General features: G+C 42.9%; 1 protein-coding gene across 2 annotated transcripts in view; it reads left to right on the forward strand.

The window, feature by feature from the left end:
* Positions 1-15644, forward strand: part of dicer1 (dicer 1, ribonuclease type III) — a 120565-nt gene that overhangs the window by 62555 nt on the left and 42366 nt on the right. For both annotated transcript variants that reach the window (XM_080202187.1, XM_080202188.1), the window contains exons 14-19: positions 1172-1304; positions 7355-7430; positions 7515-7654; positions 9279-9458; positions 13640-13853; positions 15177-15330. In XM_080202187.1, coding sequence (XP_080058313.1) covers positions 1172-1304; positions 7355-7430; positions 7515-7654; positions 9279-9458; positions 13640-13853; positions 15177-15330 — 897 coding nt within the window. The remainder of the gene's footprint in view (positions 1-1171; positions 1305-7354; positions 7431-7514; positions 7655-9278; positions 9459-13639; positions 13854-15176; positions 15331-15644) is intronic.

Consider the following 15644-nt stretch of genomic DNA (forward strand, 5'->3'; position numbering starts at 1 on the left):
CCCCAGAAGAGATCTCAATGGTCCAAATATTTGAAACCCTCCCTGTTTAGCCATGTGTTCATATGTATTATTTTCCTATTTCTAGCCCCACTGGCCTGTGACACAGAGAATAATCCTGAGATTACAACCCTGCTTTTTAACTTTCTACCTAGTTCCCCAAACTGCTATTCTCCAAGGTGGCCTTCAAGACACATGACAACGCAAAATCGCCGAGCAGAAACTAATAGCCAAGTTCTGCACACGTGAGGATGGCCTCAACCGGGATCTTGAGTTCATGTCACACTACCTGTAACTCCCACGACTTGCCTGGACTTGCAAAATCTCCCTAACTGTCCTGGCTTGAGACAATTCACACCTTCTTTAACCTGTGCTTAACCCTCTCTCCACTCACATTGACTGCGCCTGTAAAGACTAGATTACCTGTTAAGGCTCACATTCCAACCATTATCTTGTAATTGAGTCTGTGTCCATATATGCCCTGTTTGTGAACCCAAATCCTCCATTCACCTGATGAAGGAGCAGTGCTCTGAAAGCTCGTGCTACCAAATAAACCCGTTGGACTTGAACCTGATGTTGTGAGACTTCTTACTGTGCTCACCCAAGTCCATCGCTGGCATCTCCACATCCTTTCTCACTAGCTGACTTCTCCACTCTGCAGGTTATAGCAGTCTTTGACTGCCGCCTTTCTCTCTGCTCCTTTCTGTAACTTCAATGAACAGTATCTTGTTCAGATTCTAGCTCTTTACTTCAGTCTACCTGGTACTTCTCTCTTCATCGCCTGGTTTCGAACTGTTCTTTAGCTTCTGGGATCTGCTTTCTGCATCTCCGTATCGTCCTGCCTGTACTGGCAGCCTCTGTGAATAGCATCTAGGTTTTTGAGTTACCTGGTTCCAAGTGAAAACAGCTGCTATTTTACAGTGAGGACCTTTGGTTCCTAAGCAACACCTGAGCTTTTTTAACCTCTATAAATGCTTTTATGTCATAAACCCTTAATTACAATGCAGACACCTTTGCTTAACATGAAAGTAACTAAAGTCTTAACTTTCCTTAGCGCACAATACAAAGACAGATTCAACTTAAGCTGGTACCTTATTTCTAATACCTGCGATATTAATATAAATTGTTTAAACCATCTCTATTTCCTAACAATCATAACTTTTATTTGTAACAGGTACTGTGCCAGGTTACCAAGCGACCCATTCACACACTTGGCCCCAAAATGTAAAACACAGGAACTCCCAGATTGTACTTTCCAGTCAACTCTCTACCTTCCAATCAACTCACCTCTCCGTGTTCCAGTAACTGTGAGTAAGCATTTCATTTTTGATATTAATCATTTTAATGTGGACCTTGCTGGCAGTGTGCTTGCCTTGTAACTTCAACTCAACTTTTTACCCACTGCTACATATGTTAACATTGAAAGCAATGTAATTCATTTTCTATCCATTTCTATATATGGCTTAGATTAGATTTTCAATCCAGGCAATTAACAAAACTGTCTCAAACTGTTAAGAAAAGGCAGTAGTCCTCCAGCATAAACATTTTACTGAAAGGCACTGGATTAAATTCTTAAAATGTGGCGTGGTGAATGGAATGCAGTTTTGTGACCGAAAGCTTATGGCAGTAAGCTTCATTCCTGTTTAAGGAGCGGCCCAACGTCACCTTCAACATTGTCCACGTTTCAAGAACAGTTCATTCAAAAAAAAAACACCTGTCTCCACAAATACTGGAAGTACGCAGATAAGCTGGCATCTTAAAAAGCAAAAGCAAGTCCTTAGTTGTCTTTCCTCTACAGATACCAACCCTTTGCATGGTTCCAGCATTTTCATTTTATTGGAAAGAAATAACTTGTATTCATAGTGTCTTTTGCAGTTGTGATTTAGGAAATATGGCCAAGTCCCACAAATAGCAATGAGATAAAATGCAAAATTATGTTAATATTGATTGAGGGGTAAAAATTGGCCAGAACATCAAGGATAGAGCATAGAACATTACAGCGCAGAACAGGCCCTTCGGCCCACGATGTTGCGCCGACCAATTAAAAAAGCAATGACCCTCTAATCTAAACCAATCCCTTTCCATCCATAAACCTATCCACGGATCTCTTAAATGCCCCCAAACTAGGCGCATCTATAACTGCAGCAGGCAGGGCATTCCAATCCCTCACCACCCTCTGGGTAAAGAACCTACCTCTGACATCCGTCCTATATCTACCACCCCTTAATTTAAAGCTATGCCCCCTCGTGCTAGCTTTCTCCATCCGAGGAAAAAGGCTATCACTGTCCACCCTATCTAAACCTCTAATCATCTTATATGCTTCAGTAAGGTCCCCTCTTAGCCGCCTTCTTTCTGACGAAAACAACCCCAAATCCCTCAGTCTCTCCTCATAGGACCTTCCCTCCATACCAGGCAACTGATTCAGAGGTGGGGGTGGGGTCCTGAGTAGCAGGGGTGAAAGTGAGGGGGGCACAGATGGGGACTGCAATGCACGGCATCGTGGGGGTGAAGTGGAGCAGGGTTTGAAATGTGTATACTTTAATGCGAGGAGTATTCGCAATAAAGTGGATGAACTTGCAGCGTGGATCAGTACCTGGGACTTTGATGTTGTGGCCATTTCAGAGACATGGATAGAGCAGGGTCAGGAATGGTTGTTGCAGGTTCCGGGGTTCAAATGCTTCAGTAGGAGTAGAGAAGGAGGTAGAAGGGGGGGAGGGGTAGCATTATTAGTCAAGGATTGTATCACGGTGTCAGAGAGGAAGTTTGATGAGGACTTGTCTGTTGAGGTAGTATGGGCTGAGGTTAGAAATAGGAGAGAGGTCACCCTGTTGGGAGTCTTTTATAGACCTCCTAAAAGTTCTAGAGAGGTTGAGGAAAGGATTGCGGAGACGATCCTGGATAGGAGTGAAAGTAATAGGGTAATTGTTATGGGGGACTTTAACTTTACTAATATTGATTGGAATAGCTATAGCTCTAGCTCATTAGAGGGGTCAGTTTTTGTACAAAGCGTGCAGGAGGGTTTCTTGACTCAGTATGTTGACAGGCCAACTAGAGGTGAGGCTATATTGGATTTGGTGCTGGGAAATGAGCCAGACCAGGTGCTAGACTTGGAAGTTGGGGTGCATTTTGGTGATAGTGACCACAATTCGGTTACGTTCACCTTAGTGATGGAAAGGGATAGGCAGGAACATCGGGTCAGTAGTTTTAGCTGGGGGAAGGGTAATTATGAGGCTATTAGGAGAGAATTAGGAAGCATAGGTTGGACTAGGAGACTACAGGGTCTCAGAACGTCCGAAATGTGGAGTTTTTTCAAGGAGCAGCTACTGCGAGTCCTTGATATGTATGTCCCTGTCAGGCAAGGAGGAATTGGTCGAGCTAGGGAACCGTGGTGCACTAGGAAAGTTGATTCGCTGGTTAAAAAGAAAAAGGAGGCTTATGTCCGGATGAGACTTGAGGGCTCAGGTAGTGCACTAGAGAGCTTTAGATTGGCTAGGAGGGAGTTAAAGAGAGAGTTAAGAAGGGCTAAAAGAGGACATGAGAAGACTTTGGCTGATAGGATTAAGGAGAATCCTAAGGCGTTCTATAGATATGTTAAGAACAAAAGGTTGGTTAGGGCAAGATTAGGGCCAGTTAGAGACAGCAGTGGGAATTTATGTGTGGAACCGGAAGAGATTGGTGAGGCATTGAACCAATATTTCTCTTCGGTGTTCACGCAGGGGGACATAAATGTAGCTGTGGAGAACACTGGGTTACAGGGTTGTAAACTGGACAGTATTGCAGTTGATAAGGAGGATGTGCTAGTTATTCTTGAGGGTTTGAAAATAGATAAGTCCCCTGGGCCAGATGGGATTTACCCTAGGATTCTCTGGGAGGCAAGGGAGGAGATTGCAGAGCCTCTGGCTGTGATCTTCAGGTCGCCGTTGGTCACCGGTATAGTGCCAGAAGATTGGAGGTTAGCGAATGTTGTCCCATTGTTTAAGAAGGGGAACAGAGACTTCTCCGGGAATTATAGACCGGTGAGTCTTACTTCTGTTGTGGGCAAGGTTTTAGAAAAAATTATTAGGGATAGGATTTATAGTTATTTGGAGAGTAATGAAATGATTAGAGATAGTCAGCACGGTTTTGTGGAGGGTAGGTCGTGCCTTACTAACCTTATTGAGTTTTTTGAGAAAGTGACCAAAGAGGTGGATGGGGGCAAGGCAGTTGACGTGGTATATATGGACTTTAGTAAGGCGTTTGATAAGGTTCACCATGGAAGCCTTCTGCAGAAATTGCAGATGTATGGGATTGAGGGTGATTTAGGAAATTGGATTAGGAATTGGCTGGCGGATAGGAGACAGAGGGTGGTGGTTGATGGTAAGTATTCGACATGGAGTTCGGTTACGAGTGGTGTGCCTCAAGGATCTGTTTTGGGGCCACTGCTGTTTGTAATTTTTATAAATGATCTGGATGAGGGTATAGCTGGGTGGATTAGTAAATTTGCTGATGACACCAAAGTCAGAGGTGTGGTTGATAGTGAGGAAGGGTGTCTTAGTCTACAGGGAGACTTGGACAAGTTGCAGAGCTGGGCCGAGAGGTGGAGGGTGTAGAGTATAGGGCTAACGGTAGGACTCTGAATAGTGTGGATGAACAGAGGGATCTAGGTGTATGTGTACATAGATCCCTGAAAGTTGGGAATCAAGTAGATAGGGTTGTTAGGAAGGCATACGGTGTTTTGGCGTTTATTGGTAGGGGGATTGAATTTAGGAGCCGCAGCGTCATGTTGCAACTGTACAAAACTCTGGTGCGTCCGCACTTGGAGTATTGTGTGCAGTTCTGGTCCCCACATTATAGGAAGGATGTGGAGGCTTTGGAGAGGGTGCAGAGGAGGTTTACCAGGATGTTGCCTGGTATGGAGGGGAGGTCCTATGAGGAGAGACTGAGGGATTTGAGGTTGTTTTCGTTAGAAAGAAGGCGGCTGCGAGGGGACCTTATTGAAACATATAAGTCCACAGGACTCTTAAATCGGCCTCGCAGGTGGAGGAGGTGGTCAAGAAGGCGTATGGTGTACTGGCCTTCATTAATCGAGGGATTGAGTTTAGGAGTCGGGAGGTAATGCTGCAACTTTATAAGACCCTTGTCAGGCCTCATTTAGAGTATTGTGCGCAGTTCTGGTCGCCTCACTATAGGAAAGATGTAGAAGCTATTGAGAGGGTACAGAGGAGATTTACAAGGATGTTGCCTGGACTGGGAGGCATGCCTTATGAAGTTAGGTTGAGGGAGCTGGGACTCTTTTCCCTGGAGAGACGAAGGTTGAGAGGCGACCTGATAGAAGTTTACAAAATGTTGAGAGGAATAGATAGGGTGGACTCTCAGAGGCTATTTCCCCGGGTTGAAATGGTTGCTACGAGAGGACACAGATTTAAGGTGCAGGGAGGGAAGTTCACAAGTGATGTTAGGGGTAAGTTTTTCACTCAGAGGGTGGTGAGTGAATGGAATCGGCTGCCGTCAGTGGTGGTGGAGGCGAACTCGCTGGGGTCTTTTAAAAGACTTCTGGATGAGTATATGGGGTTTAATGAGTTTGAGGGTTATAGATAGGTCTGTAGGTTGGTAGGTGTTGATGTGATCGGCGCAACTCGTGGGCCGAAGGGCCTGTTTGTGCTGTAGTGTTCTATGTTCTATGATTAGAGGTTTGGATAGGGTGGACAGTGATAGCCTTTTTCCTCGGATGGAGAAAGCTAGCACAAGGGGGCATAGCTTTAAATTAAGGGGTGGTAGTTATAGGACGGATGTCAGGGGTAGGTTCTTTACCCAGAGGGTGGTGAAGGATTGGAATGCCCTGCCTGCTGCAGTTGTAGATGCGCCTAGTTTGGGGGCGTTTAAGAGATCCGTGGATAGGTTTATGGATGGAAAGGGTTTGGCTTAGGTTAGAGGGTCATTGTTTTTTAACTGGTCGGCGCAACATCGTGGGCCGAAGGGCCTGTTCTGCGCTGTATTGTTCTATGTTCTACATCCTGGTAAACCTCCTCTGCACCCTCTCCAATGCTTCCACGTCCTTCCTATAATGTGGGGACCAGAACTGCACACAATACTCCAAGTGCGGACGCACCAGAGTTTTGTACAGTTGCAACATGATGTTGCGGCTCCTAAATTCAATCCCTCTACCAGTAAACGCCAAGACACCGTATGCCTTCCTAACTACCTTATCTACTTGATTCCCAACTTTCAGGGATCTATGTACACATACACCTAGATCCCTCTGTTCATCAACACTATTCAGAGTCCTACCGTTAACCCTATACTCTACACATCTGTTATTCCTGCCAAAGTGAATTACCTCACACTTTTCCGCATTAAACTCCATCTGCCACCTCTCAGCCCAGCTCTGCAACTTGTCCAAGTCTCTCTGTAAACTATGACACCTCTCTTCACTATCTACCACTCCTCCGACTTTGGTGTCATCAGCAAATTTACTAATCCACCCAACTATACCCTCATCCAGATCACTTATAAAAATTACAAACAGCAGTGGCCCCAAAACAGATCCCTGAGGCACTTGTAACCGAACTCCATGACGAATACTTTCCATCAACCACCACCCTCTGTCTCCTATCTGCTAGCCAATTCCTGATCCAATTAACTAAATCACCCCCAATCCCATACATCTGCATTTTCTGCAGAAGCCTTCCATGGTGAACCTTATCAAACGCCTTACTGAAGTCCATATATACCACGTCAACTGCCTTACCCCCATCCACCTCTTTGGTCACTTTCTCAAAAAACTCAATAAGGTTAGTAAGGCACGACCTACCCTTCACAAAACCGTGCTGACTATCTCCAATCAATACATTACTCTCTAAATAACTATAAATCCTGTCCCTAATAATTTTTTCTAAAACTTTGCCCACAACAGAAGTAAGACTCACCGGTCTATAATTCCCGGGAAAGTCTCTGTTCCCCTTCTTAAACAATGGGACAACATTTGCTATCCTCCAATCCTCTGGCACTATACCTGTGATAGGATATCACCCTATTGCCCTTTAAATATATTATCCCTGCTTGAGGGGCAGACAGGGCTTCAGTTTAACATTTTACCCAAAGGACAGTACCTCCAAAAGTTCTGCACTCCTTAGATCAATCTAAGTTCCCTGCTTAAGTCTCTAAAGCGAAGCATTAATTCACAGCCTTCTGGCTCAGATAATAGTGCTGCCACTGACACAATAATATTTGTTTTTATTTTTCTCTCTTGTTCCTTTGCCTCCAGCATTTTAATTAAATTCATCCTTCAAGCTAGGCTGCTCAAGATGTTATAACCTTATAGAATTTAAGCTCAAGTAGTCACAAACTTGTTGAAGGTGCTTTTCTTTTTTATATCTAGGGTCCTCCAATGCCATGTACAAGATTGGCTGAGAAAGCAGCAGCCCTTCTTTGTTGTGAAAAACTGCACAAAATAGGTAAGCAAGATCAAAGACATGCTTTAGTCTTCAGCTCCCTCAGGAAATGTGGTGCATATAGTATAGTTCTTTGTTTTGGTGCAGGTGAACTGGATGATCACTTAATGCCAGTTGGGAAAGAAACTGTGAAATATGAAGAAGAGCTCGATTTGCACGATGAGGAAGAAACCAGTATTCCTGGGAGACCAGGTTCCACAAAACGGAGACAGTGCTACCCTAAAGCAGTAAGTACCGTCAGCTTGCTTCCTTGTGCCTGGTGTGAAAGCCTATTTCTTTGCACAATAATTTGAGCAGTTAACCTTGTCCTAGGGTTCTGCTGCTGTACAACTGTCACAGGAAGGTACATGGGAGGTGATTTAGTTTTCCAATATAATGGGACCAGTATTTGATTGGTAGTAGATGCCTTGACCCATTCTAAGGGATGAGAGGAGATCTTATTCCTTCAGTTATTTTCCCCACCACCTGAATCCACTGGCATTGGTAAATGACCTGCATTGTCACTTCAAACGCAGTTACCAGTAGGTACTCAACTCATCCTGCCTCACTGCTGTTTGTAACCTCTGCCTTTTTCTTTGGTATTGCATTGCCCTGGCTTAGTGCTGCCCAAGACTTAATGAGGAAGCAGAACATTCTGAATGCTAAGCCTGGCGCCTTTCTCATGCTCACTATTTCCCTGTTAAATTATGCATTGGTAGAGGTGCCAGTGATACTGTTACATCATTAAAATGTGCCCTAAGATTCAGTGCCCCTACCTGCCATTACATATGCTTTGCATATCCTGTGATGAATGGTGTTTTTTTCATTATTTAGAAACCAGGTTGAAGGATTGATGGGTGTGCAGGGTACCAACAAAGGAGTAAAATGGAATAATCTTAAGCCTGGCTCCGTGGTGCCATTCTTGGCTTTGACTCCAGCAACTTAAGCAGCAGAGATTTCTAAATGAAATGTCAAAATCTCTAGTCATCAGTTTATGTGGCTACAGTTCTGCACCACAATGAATGAAAGAAAATGTTTTTATAACTCCTTTTGTGACCTTGGATGTTCCAATGCATGTTGCAGCCCAATGAAATATTTTTGAATTTAAGCGTTTTCTTAAAATGTAGACAACATGGCAGCCGCTTTGTGCACGTTCCATAAGCAGTAATGATATAGTGGTCAAATAATTATTTCTTTAGTGACGTAGGTTGAGAGATCAACATTAGCCATGAGATCACGTAGACCTCTTTTGCTCTTTGAAATTATGCTGTGGAATATTTTGTGTCCACCTGAGTAATGACAGAGCTGAGAGCCTCAGTTTAATATCTGATCCAAAAAGTGGTGATTTCACCAGTGTGAAGAGTCCCTTTGGTGATTTCACCAGTGTGAAGAGTCCCACTTAACAGTTAGAAGGAGATCATACAAACTGTTGGGCCTCCTTTTGCCACATAAAACAATAATGGCTAATCTTTAGCTTCAACTTCATTTTCCCATCCTCTTCCCATGCTATTTGATTTCCTGTGAGACTACAAACCTGTCCAGCCAGCCTCCATTATGTGATCACGACTGAAGTGGTCCTTGAACTCACAATTTGACAACAGTAAGGTTCCATTAATTCATGATAAATTGGTACCCCAGAGCTTAGTGCAATGGGATTCTATTTAAAGGGCATCCAGTGTCCAGCTACTTACTATTGATTGTAACTTTGTGCCTGATGAATTTTTAAGCGATTACAAACTGCAAATATATTATCCTAATTTGTTGTAGAGGTATTGGTATAAATTGTATCTATGCATAACGTAACTAAATATTTTGATATGTTTTCTTCTCCCACTAACTCCCCACCTCCCTCACATGCATCTCTTTGACTAGATTCCCGAATGTCTGAGGAACAGTTATCCCAAAGCAAACCAACCTTGTTACCTGTATGTGATTGGCATGGTGTTAACCACTCCTCTTCCTGACGAGCTCAACTTCAGAAGGAGAAAATTGTATCCTCCAGAAGATACGACTCGATGTTTTGGAATTCTGACTGCCAAACCAATACCTCGGGTATCTCAATCATCTTTTAATAATCTAACAGTTTGGTTGTGTTATGAGCAGGTGGAGAGTTTTTGTTTCCTTCCTGGATTGTCAAATCACCTTCTCACAGGTCAACTCAACAGTTGCTTGGCTAAGTCACAAATACATCCAAGAATGTCACATAGAGGCAGGAGGGGGAGGGAGTGATATGGTAATCTGTTTTATGAGAGTTACTTTGCCTTCAGGAAAAGCAACTAGCCCCTGTTCAATGCTTTGCTGCAGCTGTGTCAGTGAGATTGGGAGTTCTGCAGAGTGGTAGACTGAATTATTCTAGCACTGCACTGATGTAGTGCATTGGTGTTCCATTGCTGTTAATTATTTGATGCAAATTCAGCATGTTTTCCTCATAGCTTCAAGGCAGAAATTCAATTACTTTTGTTGGAAGAGAGTTAATTTCAAAAGTTATGTTTGCAAAAGATTTAGTGCTAATATTTTGGCAGATCCTTTTATTAATAAAAAATGTTATCTGACAAATCGAATTAACTACTTCAGATTAGCATAGGATGTTTCAGGAGAGGTGGTTCATTGTAGAACTGCTTGAGTTTGTAATAGAAATAGGGTTGACCGTATAGTGAGAATTTGGGTGATTGCCCCCAATTGTCAAACAAGCCTGCAGTTTTGCTTTCCATTTCCGTCATGAGAGGATATCCTTCTGAAGATACGGTGCACTTTTGCAAAAAACTTCTCTCTGACTCTTCTATCCCTGCAAACTTACTGCCCTATTGTCAATCTTCCTTTCCTGCCCATAGTCCTCAAATTTGCTATTGTTTCCCCAACTCCATGCCTTTCACGACCACACAAGTTGTTTTCTTTACAACTTTCTTCAGTGGTTTCTGAATGTGTGTATATAGACCCTTTTTGAATTTGAGTGATTCGATTTAGAAATCACCCAGAGAAGAAGCCTTAATCTTTAACAAGGTGAAAGTTTGTTTATTGCAAGAATACTGCTGGAAGCCATTTAAGTATACGTTATAAAGTTATTAACTAAAAACTATAGGTACAAAAATGAAATGTAAATAAAGGAAATAATTATTTAAAGGTGAAATTTCAAATCAGGCTCTGAAATATCATTTTGGGAATGTTGCTTTGAATTCATTCTTCCCAAAATGAAGTGTTACAACTTAGTTGTATTCAGCAGCAATGGTTTCAATAGTGGATCATCTGAATATTACCTGTACAGATGGACTCAACAGGTCAGCAGCTTTAGAGAGCAAGTGAAGGTCTCCTCTTTGCAGGTTCTACCTGAACACCAAAGATTGCCTTTTTTTTAAAGCAGGCTCCATGATGATTTCATTTTGGGGTTCCCTGCCACCTTCTTCAGTAACTCCTATCTCTCGTGTGTTTTTTCTGAGAGCTGTCTGCTGATGGTCTCTCCAAAAACTACCACACCATAATGGTTTCTTGCAGCCCTTTTCTACACTTCAAAAACACAAAATGGCTGCTGCGTTAATTTGGATGAGTCACTCTTCTACAAAGCAGTCAGTTAAATCGAGTTCTTTGTGAAGTTCTTCCTGTCTCCTGTTCCATTAAAGTAAAAGTGTTTTTCACAATTTTTAGGAGGTTCAATTATGTTGTCCAAGGTATCATTGAATTCCAAGTGTCTTGCAATTTTTCTTGAGATAAGGACAGTCTAGCTAACAGCAGTTGGAATCCACTAGAGAAGAATATGTTCCACGCTTTCCACACACTTGACGAAGGAACAGCGTTTCTGAAAGCTTGTGGATTTACTATCAAATAAACTGATTGGACTTTAACCTGGAGTTGTGAGACTTCTTACTGTATTTACCCCAGTCTAATGCCAACATCTCCACATCTTGACTACCAAAATCAGAAATACAGTAAGAAGTCTCACAACACCAGGTTAAAGTCTAACAGGTTTATTTGGTAGCAAAAGCCACTAGCTTTCAGAGCGCCTGCTGCCCCTTCATCAGGTGAGTGGGAGTTCTGTTCACAGACAGGGCATATAAAGAGACAAACTCAATTTACAAAATGATGATTGGAATGCGAGTCTTTACAAGTAATCAAGCCTTAAAGCTACAGACAATGTGAGTGGAGAGAGGATTAAGCACAGGTTAAAGAGATGTGTATTGGCTCCAGACAGGACAATTAGTGAGATTTTGCAAGCGCAGGCAAGTTGTGGGGTGATACAGATAGTGTGACATGAACCCAAGATCCCGGTGGAGGCCATCCTCGTGTGTGGAACTTGGCTATCAGTCTCTGCTCAGCGACTCTGCGCTGCCGTGTGTTATGAAGGCCACCTTGGAGAACGCTTACCCGAAGATCAGGGGACGAATGCCTGTGACAGCTGAAGTGTTCCCCAACAGGAAGAGGACACTCTTGCCTGGTGATTGTTGAGCGGTGTTCATTCATCTGTTGTCGTAGTGTCTGCATGGTCTCCCCAATGTACCATGCCTCAGGACATCCTTTCCTGCAGCGTATCAAGTAGACAACATTGGCCGAGTTGCAAGAGTATTTACTGAGTACCTGATGGATGGTGTTCTCACGTGAGATGGTAGCATCTGTGTTAATGATCCGGCATGTCTTGCAGAGGTTGCTGTGGCAGAGTTGTGTGGTGTCATGGTCACTGTTCTCCTGAAGGCTGGGTAGTTTGTGGCATGCAATGGTCTGTTTGAGGTTGTGCGGTTGTTTGAAGGCAATAAGTGGGGGTGTGGGGATCGTCTTGGTGAGATGTTCGACTTTATCAGTGACATGGTGAAGGGTCCGGAGAAGATGTCGTAGCTTCTCCGCTCCAGGGAAGTACTGGATGACAAAGGATACTCTGTCCACCGTATCCTGTGTTTGTCTTCTGAAGAGGTCAGTGCGGTTTTTCACTGTGGCATGTCGGAACTGTCAATCGATGAGTCGAGCGCTATATCCAGTTCTTATGAGGTCAGCATCTGGAGGTGTCCATTGCGATCCTCCTCACCTGAGCATATCCTGTGTATATGGAGGGCTTGTCTGTGGGGGTGGCTTCTTTAATATGTTTAGGGTGGAAGCTGGAGGAGTGGAGCTTCCACCGTACACATGTTAAAGAAGGCATCCCCTACCAAAGCCATTCCCACACCATTGCTACCAAAGGTAACCATTGCTACCTGTGGCTACCATTACAAACTCTGCTCCCTAGTCCAGTGGTTCCCAACCTTTTATATATCATGGCGTACCTCTATCCTAGACGATAAAATAATTTTGAAGTGTACCTCCTATTTTCTTATTTGTCTTCCCTTACTGGGAAATTCATTTTTAACTTCTCCTTGTCCTCCCACTTGTTTTATTGAACTTCTCCCTGCCTCTCTTACTTCTCACAGAATTTTGCGACTTTGAGTTTTCACTTCTTGTTCAGGTGCATGGGACCTTTCTCTTCAAAGAACAAAGAAAATTACAGCACAGGAACAGGTCCTTCGGCCCTCCAAGCCTGCGCTGACCCTGCTGCCCGACTGAACTAAAACCCCCCTACCCTTCCGGGGATTATGTTCCTCTGTTCCCATCCTAGTCATGTATTTGTCCAGACGCCCCTTAAAAGTCACTGTCATATCTGCTTCCATACCTCCCCCGGCTGCAAGTTCCAGGAACCCACCACCCTCTTTGTAAAAAAAAAATTCAGTTCCAAGTACTGTTGCTTGTGTGCACAAGCAACATTAAAAAATCTAAACCGTGCATGTACAGCTCCTTCCCAGCTGGCACATGCTAGGAAGACCAAAGATTCATTGCCTCCTGGAGATTCCAAGCACAGACTGAAGACGGAGATTAGTTTTGGTTTAATTACGTGAATTTTGAATCATTTTTCATATTTTGTGGCACACCAGAATACCATTTGGGAACCATTGTCCTAGCCACTAATTTCATCCCTCTTGCAAAAACCTATCTCTGTCAAAACAGACAGTCAGCCGTCCTAATGTCTCGTGGCTTGGTGTATAGTGTTTTGTAACATTTCTGTGAAGTGCCTTTGGATGTCAAACTTAACAACTTGTAATATGTGTTGCTTATTCCATATTGGGCAGTACTAAACCATTGGGAGCCTTTCCAGTCTTGTTTGTGAGGGGCAAAATAATGTGCAGTTTGAATGAGTGAATAAAATATGTAAAAGTGAGTCGCACTAATACTGCAAGATTTAATCCTTTTAACCTAATGAATGTGGTGTTTTTCCCCGGCAGATTCCTCATTTTCCAGTGTATACTCGATCTGGTGAGGTTACCATATCTATTGAACTGCGTAAATTAAACTTTACGTTGAGTACAAAGCAGCTGGAGCTGATCACTAGGCTACACCAGTATATCTTCTCTCACATTCTTCGTCTGGAGAAACCTGCACTAGAATTCAAGCCTACAGACGCTGATGCAGCCTACTGTGTTCTACCTCTTGATAAAGGTTAGTAACATCACCATGGTGTTTTATTTGGGCTTAGCAGCTTCCCATATCTTGTGACAATGTAAGGCAGATACAGCACATAGCTAGTTTTTCCTGGAGCAGGTTGCCAGCCAGTCACCAAAGATTATAGCTTGAGTGCTGACTGCCTCAAGCGTGTCTGATCAGGAAATTCTCCCAGCTCTGACCATCTACCAAAGATGTATGGGAAGGGTTTACAGGTTGATAATCAAACTTTGCCCACGGCCATTAATTCCTGGAGCAAGATTTGAAGCCAAAACTTCTGGTTCAGAAGCAGGCTATCTGCGAGAAGAGCATCTTCACTGATGTTTTAACGAAGCTTAATATTGAGCTGGTGCACATAAAAACAAACTTTCAGTTTTGCTGCATTGGGAGCATTTTTAAATAGGCTTTCAGTAGAGGGTAATACAGGGCTGTAATGCTTCCACTCAGTGCCTGAAACATTTACTGTGCAACCATAATTATGCTTTATTATGTCTGGTAGAACATTTTGATTTGTGTAACATTTGAGTGAAGTATTGGAAGGTACGCTTATAGTGATGGGAATGATGGGATGCTGAATTAAATATCACACTTGCACAACAGCATTTATGAGATTATAAACCAAGTGTGAAGCTAGGTAAGGCTAAAGTTCCAGAGACTGCTTCCTTGACAGCTGTAGACTATTAAAGGCATGTTATACACCATGGTCTGCTTTGCTTGCTGTTATTTTGTTTTGCCTTTCCAATTTGTCTCCTTCATTGCCTGAGTTTATTTCACTGGCCTTGGATTCCTGAAGTGCAAGCTGTTCTTCTAGTACTTTGCCCTAGGGAAGATCAGAATGAGGTCATTATAATAACGAAATGATCATTCAGTGGTGAACACCAAAGCAGCATCGTAAATATCTTAGTACTATCTGGCTCTGCCTTCTACATATTTAAAGATAATCCTTGCTAAAAGGTTGGATCGCACACTGCAGGATGGCAGGTGATTGGAATAGGTTTGGATGCATGGCGTTGGTGTCTGGAGGCCTGCTTGGTTATTTCAAAACGAGTATTGCCTTCTCTAGCAGCTGAGCAGTTATTTGGGAATGTTTTTGACAGAGCTTTGGCAAAGGTTCATCTGGACTCGAAACGTCAGCTTGTTTCTCTCCTTATAGATGCTGCCAGACTTACTGAGATTTTCCAGCATTTTCTCTTTTGATTGGGGAATGTGACTGGGATTGGCACTGTCTGGATCACTTGAGACCCCAAAAACATTTGAATGCGTTAGCTGAATGATCTTAATTGCTACATAAAGAATTAGTTTGTAATTTTTTTTGTGTAGTTGATGGTTCCAGCCATTTGGATATTGATTTCACCTTTATGGAAGATATAGAAAGGTCAGAAGCGCGGACAGGCATTCCCAATACACAATATACTAAAGAGAAGCCCTTCATGTTTAACCTGGAAGACTACCAAGATGCAGTTATCATTCCACGGTAGGAAAACTGTTCTTTTTGCTTTAATCAATCAGTTTTACTCTCTTTTCCTTGTTTTCAATTGTTTTACAGCTAGTAATTTTAGGCCATTGTCTTCTCTGGCTCCACTTGTTGTGCATCTTCACTGAGTATCTAGGCCATTTTTGCTTTTTTCCACTATTGACAAAAAAAGCCTTGCATCTGCAAATAAGGGCCACAGTACATTTATTTTTAAAAAAAAGTTACAGTGATGTGATTTCAAGGCAGTAAAATCTTGAATTTTGTGGTCTTGTTTTGACAATTAAACTTTGTAAGATTAGCGCCATGAAATCCTT

Source organism: Carcharhinus amblyrhynchos, chromosome 14 (assembly GCF_965287045.1).
Source record: "Carcharhinus amblyrhynchos chromosome 14, sCarAmb.v2.hapA, whole genome shotgun sequence".
Lineage (NCBI taxonomy): Eukaryota > Metazoa > Chordata > Chondrichthyes > Carcharhiniformes > Carcharhinidae > Carcharhinus > Carcharhinus amblyrhynchos.